Below are 9,750 nucleotides of genomic sequence, written 5' to 3' on the forward strand. Positions count from 1 at the left end.
GGCAACGAAATTTAAAATTAGCTGAAAGCTTAAAAATATTTCTTAAAGCTTTGCTTCATAAAAAAATCTTAAATATGAATTTATATAATAAATTTTCAATTATTCATCGCTTTCTTTTATAAGTATAAATATTTGCTCTTTTAAATATTTCAAGAAACATTAACTTTAACTGCCTTAGTCATATGACAATTATAAATTTTCTTTTCATCGATGTGAAAAATGAAAACATTCGCACATGTATTTAGTTTTAGTTAGTGATTTTGATATCAAATCACTGTTAAATATGTAAAATTATATTTTGTGACATTCGTGAATTTTGATTATTGTTAACTGGGCAAAAACTAAGAACAACGATTCTGGAGCATACGCCGGAGAACACACCTTCCTTCCTATGTAAAATTATAGGATAGAATACATTCTTTAAAAATGAATGATAATCAGGAATTTGTTTTACCGTTAAGTAACAAGAACCTCTTGCCAAAAAATAATTTAGATAGAGGTCTGTTTATTTTGATGTCTGTCGGCATTCCATCTGTAACGATATGGGAGTTGACAATTTTATTCAGATTTTATCCAGAACTGAATTTCAACTGTGTTTGTCACTTAATTGTACAGTCTATTTTATTTATAAACATTCTGAGTAATTTGTTTTATTTACAAAGAGTTGACTCATCAGGAAAAAGGAAAAAATTGCCACATGTATTACATGCAAATTGGAAATATTGCCATTTTTGCCAAATAAATTCACCCCCTAGGTCATATCACTGCCCTATATGTGATGAATGTATATTAAAACGAGATCAGCATTGTATGTTTGCTGGTTGTTGTGTTGGTTTTTATAACCACCGATATTACTTATTGGCAGTTACATATATTATGCTCGGTAAGTTCATGAATTTATACTACATTTGTTACCGTTCAAATGTTATTTTTCTGTAATTGGGAAAGGTCTTTATATTATTCCAATATTCAAACTTAGCTCTGTAAATTGTGCAGTACAAAACAGTGTCATAGACTCTCATTCAGCATGTGAATATCAAGGGGCAGATCTACCACATGCTTAAAAAAATGGACGATAAATTCAATTTCAGATTATCATTTTGGTAAAAGATTATTTAATATGAGACTGATCTAAGAAAAATTCCAAAGATTTTTTCCAAGCAATTTTAAAATAAAATTATGAATTAATCATGTAAAAGTCCACATTCTTTAACTAATATTCATTGGATATTTTATTTTTAGGCATTAATTTCTGTTCATACTGAATTATATTATTAATTTTATGTCTTTTCACTATAGCAGTTTTATTCAGAAAATGGTAATTATGAGATTTTCTTAAGCTATTAACATCCAGTAATTTATTCATTAAATAATAGCATTCAAAATCTAAAATAATTTGAAAATAATGATGTATAATTATTGTCTCCAATATTTGAAAATTTATCTTTCTGCTGTGTTTATAATCATCTGTTGCAATAGAAACTGTTTCAGATATATTTTCATGTATATGCTTGGGAGAAAAATTCTTTAATGTTAACTATATATTGTCATATGCTTTGTATGCATCTTATAATTTAGATCTTATTATATAATATGTGAAATATCACTTTTCTTACATTGCTAATGAAAGAATACAATTATAAGGATAAACAGATTCAATACTTTTTTGAACAAATATATTATTGTTTATATTGACAAATAAATGTAATAATTTTTCTTAAATATATATGTCAGTTGTAAGGCATTTGATGATTTTTTTATTATTATCTGTTGAGGGATGATCATTTTTAATAGAAAGTGGGTGTGTGTGTGTTGAATGAATAAGAACATGTTTATTCAACACATAAAGAGATGCATTTCTTATATAGTTTCTACCCTCCCTATCCTTATCCTTAGTGTTATATACTTTTCTTTTAATTTCTTTATGTAGTTTCTTTATTCCCCCATTTCCATTCACATTCTCAATCGTCTATTACAGAATTTAGAATGAAAACAGTATATTTTAACTTTATTGTTCAATACTGTTTCCTAGCAAGTGTTTTTAATTTTAAACAATCTGCATCAGTTTTATCTTTTGGTTATGTGACTGATGTCTTGACTGCTTTATTCTACCTTTTTTTCCTCCATCTGCAATTAATTTATGATTTTTTTTGTGTGTGTGTTCCTTAAATTACTGCGTGTTGCTCAATCATAGCAGTTGTAAGATATATCCCCCCCCCTTCTTTTTTTATATATCTTTCTGTTTTTGGCACTTTTTATCCTTCTCTTCCTCTCCCCCTCCCCTCGGTTTACTTACAGATCTTTTTTTTTTTTTATCTTGATTATGTGTGCACTTACATGTATGTATGTTAATTCTAAAAGTTATAATATTTGATCTAATCCTTACAAACTTGGCACCTATATTTTGGAGGGTAAGAATACGTATCTCAGGACAATTTTTTAAAAATTAAGCAAATGTTTGGTGTTTTTTCCAATGTAACTTTCAAAAATATTCTAATATAAAAAAAAAGTGTGTGAAGTGATAGTCTTCTTTGGTTTTGCAGTTGTCAGTTTAAATTGTTTTATCCTATATCCTTTTCATGTATGCATTTTTTAACACCATTATCTGAAAATAAGAGATATGCTAAAGGAATATTTTTATAATTCTTTCATTTAGAAAATAAAGTACTTATTGCATTATTCTTAGTAGTTAATTTTAAATGCAAAGAATATTACAAAAAATATCGAATTTTCTGTATAAAAGCATGATTATATTATCTTTTTCCAGGCATTCCCATTTTTCATAATCTATTATTGTTATTATTATTTTTTGTTTTTCCCATATTTTTTTTTAAATATGGCAAACTGAAAATAGATATTTATTTTTAATATTAAAATTTCTTTCATTAATTAATAGTGATTGATTATAAAATGATAAATGAACAATTCATTAAAATTATTTTTAATTAATATTTCTCATCCTTTATTATTAATGATTTTAATTGCAATTTTTTTTTCATTTAAAAAAAGTATGAAAAATTGTAAACATGAGAACTGCTTCCAAATAAACTCAACTTTTAGTTTTTACTACTAATGTTACATTAAATAAAATGTAATATTATTGATATAAATTTTTTTCTAAGAAAATAAAAGTATAAGCATTATAAGCATTTTTATTATTATTTTTAAATATACCAATTTTTTTCAAGGGATACACTGTTTTATTTATTATTTATATACAATATTCTTTTTGTGTGTGGGATTTAAAAGATTTTTCTATGTAAATTCTTAAATTAGCAAAATTAAAATTTTATTTCATCTAATTTTCTATTTCTATTTTCAAAATAGAACAATATTTATTTGAATCATCTTCATATTTTTAATTATATATAATTGTATTACAGGTTCTTTGTACTATTCAATCCTGCAGGGGCCTCATGTCTTTGAAATTATTGGTGGTTACCATTGGATGTCTATTGTGTGTATGTTAGCTCCACATATAGCTGTCTTATTTGGACTACTTAGTATTTATGGTTTTATCTGTGCAATCACACAAATTATTTTAAGCTGTGTGCTTGTTCTTACTACTTATTTATTCTGTGTTCAGATAATGTGTATTGCTCAAGGTCAAACTATTCATGAGAACAGAGCAGGTATCACTCTTTATGACTTAGGATGGAAAAAAAATTTTATTCAAGTATTAGGCAGAAAATGGTATTTAGCTATCATTTTTCCATTTGCTTCATCGCCAGTAGATGGTGATGGCATAAATTTTCTTACATTTTATGATTTGAATGAAATTAAAAATGTTTGATCTTTGAATATTTATTGTATTCATTTCTGTGCTAAGCATTGTAAGGCAGAAAAATTTGTCATATTAATTTGCCATTTTGTTGTGCTTTGTGATCAAATATTTTATAATAGTAACTCTTAATATTTCAAGTTTTTTTAAAAAAATTGAGTGTTAGATTCTTTTTTTAAACATTAAGTGTATAGGAATGATACGTTGTTTCTATACATTAGATTCCATGATTTTTCCAGTATTTAAAAGGCTTTTATTTGTTTTAGAGATAAAAGAAAACCTGTTTCTAAGTATTCAATATCAAAAATATCTATTGATCAAATATAAACCGCTTGCATGATATTTTTATAATATTCTTGTTAAATGCAAAAACAGTAAAAATGTGGCTAAAAGTAAAGTTAGTAATTAAAAAAAAAGATTATAAAATGCAGATTTTTCAGCTTGGAAACTGTTAAAACTGTAATAATATATATGTTACTACATTTCACTGATAAGTTTTGAAATATTTTATTTAATATTTGAAACTCGTAATCTTGGTTCTAAGTTTTTGGAACAGTGTATGTTCATTTTTAAATATTGCAAAAATGTTTTTCCTTTTAAAAATACCATTAAAAAAATGCCACAACTACCATGAATATTGGTAGAATATCTTCCTATGGACAAATCCAAGAATTTTACAAAAGGATCATGAAAGATTTGTGATAATATTTTATCGGTAATGATAAAATGGCTTTCAGTTGCATAGAGTTTATAAAAGAGGGAAATTTTACATTGAAAACAAGGTCTTCTTAGATGTTCTTGGAAGATACTGATGAACACCTATTTTAATAAACAGAAATCTATTTTATAAATTAATATATTTGTGTATGTCATTATTGTTAAGTTTGATTTTTACAAAACTTTAAGATTTGCTGTTGAGTACAATGACTTTTTTTTTTTTTTTGCTATAATTTAATTGATATATTTGTATGATTAGATAAAGTAGTTATAAGTTGTTTTGGAAATATTTGTATATTTCATCAGTATGAAAATAATTTTTATTATACAAATGTTATTTTCTGATGTTTAAATTACTTTTCAAGCAAATTTTTTATTTTATTAGAAGTCTTTTTTTTTTTTTTTTTTTTTTGCAGATTAGTTGCCAATGTTAATTATGTTTATTAGAAGCTAATTTCTTAAAATATTGTTCAGGTGAATACATTTTGATTGAAAGATAGGTAAGGAATAACAAAATAAAAGAGCTTATCCCTGATATCATGTTTTATAAATAAATTTTAAAATGTTCATAGTTTCAATGGTTTGAAATCCCTGAAACTAATTTTCTTCTTTTTACAGATATTCTGTACATTTCAGCTATAGAGATTAATATACTAGTCTTGTATATTCATGAACAGAGTTTCAAATGTGTTTATTTAATGAATTCTTCAGAATTATTACTCTAAAAATATTAGAGTCACCAATGAATTTCTGTTGTTTTAGTTAATTATTTTTATTTTTGAATTTTTGATTTTTATTGTGTTTTAAGTATAAGGTTTATATAAAGATATAAGCCTTTTCTGTTTAGACTTCCAATCCATATCCAAGCCATAAAATTTTGACTTCCAAATGAGCGTTTGTGTTATTTATTTTGTTGATTTTACTGCAGAGATTAAAACTGAGCTTAAGTTATTTTTAGTAAGCTCCAGAGTACAATCCGACTATACCTGATTATTTTTAGTTGATTTTATTTACTTGATTGATGCTTTCAAAGTATGAAGATGTTTCAAATGTTCCAAGTAAATTCTCAGGAAATAGTTTGAGGAACTGAGAAATATTTTTACCTCAATTATAAAAATATTTTATTATTATTGTGAACCATGATTGTGATGCTTTAGCCATGTCAGTTGTCTTATTATGTCGAATTTACTTGAAATTCAAGCCAAACTAATATTAGTGAATACCTGTATACTTAACAGTTTTGTAGTTCATAGTGTTTATTTTTCAGTTTCTAATGATATTTTTGTTTATTTGTTCAAATGTTTAGTTTCCTTTTGCTTTTATTATTCAAACAGTATTCTTTATATACTTGATTTGTTTTAACAGATTTTTTTGTGTTTATTTTTTATGTGTGTTGTGTATTAAAATAATGTGGAAATAAATAAATTAGCAAATTAATGAATTGATTGTTTTAATACTATTCTTACAAAACATTTTAATCCTTAATCTGTGTTTAATTTCTTTCTTAAAATATAAGCATAATATTCAGTTTGTCTTTTTTCTGATGTATAATAAAAACCCATCATTAATTTTGATGTCTATAATTCTAACCTGCAATTTTTTTGATATGCAATTCACTTTTATATTATGGACTAGAAGAAGAATCAGATATCTCTTAATACTGGCATTATTATGACTGAAAAGAATTTTCTGTCATTTTTAAGTGTATTAAAATCTTAATTATCTTTTCAAAATTATTTATTAGGAATTTTTTAAAATAAATCCACAAACACTACCACACTTTAAGACTTTTATTATCTCTTTTATTAAATATCAAACTTCTTATATGCTTTCTTGAAACATAAATTGGTGTTGTGAAGAGGATTTGTAAGTATTACCGAGTTTTACTGTTTCCTTTTAAAATTGTTACGAATCCGTAATGTTAGTTCTATCGTTGGAAAGATAGTTTTATAGTCAGGTCTATTGGATGCTGATCTTATGTCAGATCAATGACCCCAGGCTTGGCGACAAAACGGATGATTTTGGCGATAGGACCAATAGACGAGTTATGCTTGATTATTCAAGAACCTTCTGTGCCCTGTTCCTGAAGTTATAAACGGTCGGCAGTCTAAGCCAAAGTCAATCATATAATTAATCAGCGACGAATTAGTTGATCAATGCAGCGAAGCGTTAAATGGAGCTCAAGTGAATGGTATGCTGAGTTTTAGAGACAAGTGTAGAAGCAGCATCGAGTCATGTATTGAGTAGCCAGTCATTTAGTAGTGAGTCGGTAATTGGGTACAGTTAAAGTGAGAAGACAGTGGAGAAAGTAAGCGTTTGGAGAAACCTCAGTGACTAGCTATGTGGATTCTGTCTTCCTGCTTAGTTCTGTCTGCCGCTCTATGAGCTATTGTGTTATTTACTACCGAATACTATTTGTGGGCTGCTATTGGTTATAAATGCTGCTGTTATTGCTTGTATATGTTTTGCTGTCTGTGTCTTCGAGTTAATAAACATCGTTATTGTTTTTGAAGCCTGTTGACTGTGTCATCATACACCCACTACAGCGAACCTGTCAATTTGAACGGATTAAAATTTCGGATTTAAAGATAGTTCAATTTTATGGTACTAGTTCGGTTATTAGAGACTTCCGTTGTTACATATCCGGGTTATCGAGTTTTTACTATTAGATGACAGAGCCGAAAATAGAACAGGTAAGAAAAAAACGGGGTGGGTGATCAGCTAAGTGATTACAGCAGAGACAGAGTAGTTTAATAAGAATAAAACCTCAGTCGTTTACTAATATAATATACTATATCATACCCACTTATAAGTAAAGATATTTTTTTTAAATCCTGTTACAGTATCAATACTGTTTAATTTATTAAAAAATTATTGCCTTTAATTTCTAGATTAAAAATTTTTATCTTTATTGCGACAATTAATACTATCCTTATTTGAATTTTTTTTATTTCTTATCGTAAATCATTCTTAAGACATTCCTTCATGCCAATATGGCATTCAGATATTTTATGTAATAATAACATGAGAAAAATTCTTTCCAGAATGTTCTGCGTTTCTGTTAGAAAATTTGAGAGTTCGAATTTTTGTGCGATTTCTTTAATGTTGAAAAAATTGGATTCATTCTTTTTTATAAAAAAAAAAAAGTAGCTTATTTTCAACGTTTTATAGAGAATTATTCTTATGAGTATTTGAATTAACTTCTATTTACATGACAAAGCAATCGAGAGTTATTTTTTTTTAAAACTTAAAAATTATCTTGAAATAGAAACTCGATATATTTTTTGTTCTAGACATTATTGTAATACAAAAGCATATATATTTATCCTTAAAAATTTACATAAGCATATGCATTTATCAAAGCAAAAAATATGATTTAAAAAACTTATTACCTATTTATAAGTTTATATTTATCTGCATTCTTTCTTAAAGTTGCTTTCTTTTAATTTAAAAAAAAATATTTTTTACATTTTTTTTTAATTCTTATTTTAAACAAATAATCTATTTCAAAATTTTATGACTGAAATTGATGCACTTTTAGATTATAAACAAAAAATATCATTTATGAAACTTCTTGTTTATAGAAGTAAAAGTGAGTAAAGAAAATTTTTTTTATTCTCTTTCTACTGCATGATGCCAATTCTTAATCTGGGGGCACGGCAGTGCCCCCGCCAAGTCGAGCAAAAACAAGCGGCACAGCCGTACCATCCTTTTCTCGAAGCAGTTCAAGCCATTTTCGACTACCTATAACTTCGTTGTGGATAAAACTAGAAGCCTGAATTTTCAGTAACCAAGCAGGCATTATATAAACACGGTATATTTCAAATTTCATTAAATTTGAACCAGTAGTTTGTTAAGAATTATAACTAGTCAAAGTTTGTGAATTTTGTCACTGACTGACTGACCGATCATCAAAACTCTAAGGCACTTCTAGCAAACATAGAAGCTTCAAATTTAGAATACAATTAGTGTTTAGTGTGTAAATCAAGGAAAAGCTAAAATATGTGTGCAATAATGGATGGATCGATAAATTTCTCGAAGTTTCGAGTATTATCCGTTTGGGCGGCAAATTCGTCGCCAAATGGTCGCCAAGTTTGTCACCAAGCTCTGGGATCACTGGCTCAGCATCCGACAGCATCCAATACAGATCACTGTTAAACGGTCTTTCTTATGATGACACTATTTGCGCTGGGAAGCAAAATTACAGGTTTGTAACAATATCTAATTTGAAATAATTCAATTTGAAGCTGCAAACGCAATGGGTGATTTTCAGAGAATCAATCTGGTAGAAGAAGAGCAAACTGATCTTCAAAGTATGATCGCAAAACTTAATGCCGATCAAAAAAGAGTCTTTGATATGATAACAATAAAATGGACACATCTGATAATAACGCTGACGTTTTAGGCTGTTTTGTGAGTGGAACTGGTGGCACTGGAAAGAGCTTTTTAATAAAAACTCTGAAAGTTTGGTTTAAGATGTATTTAAACAAAAAATTGGCAGTTAGTGCTCCAACAGGAATAACTGCATTCAATGTGAATGGATTGACTAAACATAGACTATTTGCAGCTGCCTGTAGAACACAAGCAAACACCGAAGTACAAGCCACTTTCTGATGAAGTGCTCCAAGTTCTGAGATCAGATTTGAAAGAAGTAGCGTTGTTTATCATAGACGATGATATCCAATGTTACTTTAACATACATTCATTTACGCTTAAGTGAAATATTCGACACAAGCGACGATCAGAATGGGTGGTTTGGAAAAAAACATTGTGTAGTTTTCGGAGATCTCTTAGAGCTTCCGCTTGTAATAAAAAAGTCACCTTTTGAAAAACTATCAACTGTTTAAACTAACAAGTTGTTAGGTTCCCTCAGTATACCGAATCTGTGGATTGAACTATTCATATACGATGAACTTACAATTAACATGCGACAACTCAATGATTCTGACTTAGTTGAAATGCTAAATAGAATAAGATTAGGTGCGATTCCACAAAGACCGCGACTTAACTCTCGACTAGATTATTAACTCTCAAATCCAATTCAAATGAAAACAGATTAATTGAAATAATTGAGTACCTCTCGAAACTTCCTGATGATACCGTTTGCTTATTACCTACAAAAAACATGTGTCAACAATTAAATATTGCAATGCTTAAATTTCTTCCACATCCCGAAATAAAACTTACAGCTGTAGATAGCATAACTGCCCCAGATACGTAACAAAAAGAGATCGTGAATGCATAAAAAAAAA

The 9,750-nt window shown here is 27.6% G+C and overlaps 1 protein-coding gene across 1 annotated transcript; it reads left to right on the forward strand.

Moving 5' to 3' along the window:
• The first annotated feature begins 190 nt into the window (after positions 1–190).
• On the forward strand, positions 191–5,890 carry LOC129969672 (probable palmitoyltransferase ZDHHC24). The gene is made up of 2 exons (XM_056084329.1): positions 191–883; positions 3,384–5,890. The coding sequence occupies exons 1-2, from the start codon at positions 427–429 to the stop codon at positions 3,791–3,793; spliced, it is 867 nt and encodes a 288-aa protein (XP_055940304.1). The 5' UTR covers positions 191–426; the 3' UTR covers positions 3,794–5,890.
• The last annotated feature ends 3,860 nt before the right edge of the window (positions 5,891–9,750 follow it).

Source organism: Argiope bruennichi, chromosome 5 (assembly GCF_947563725.1).
Source record: "Argiope bruennichi chromosome 5, qqArgBrue1.1, whole genome shotgun sequence".
NCBI classification, from domain to species: Eukaryota; Metazoa; Arthropoda; class Arachnida; order Araneae; family Araneidae; genus Argiope; species Argiope bruennichi.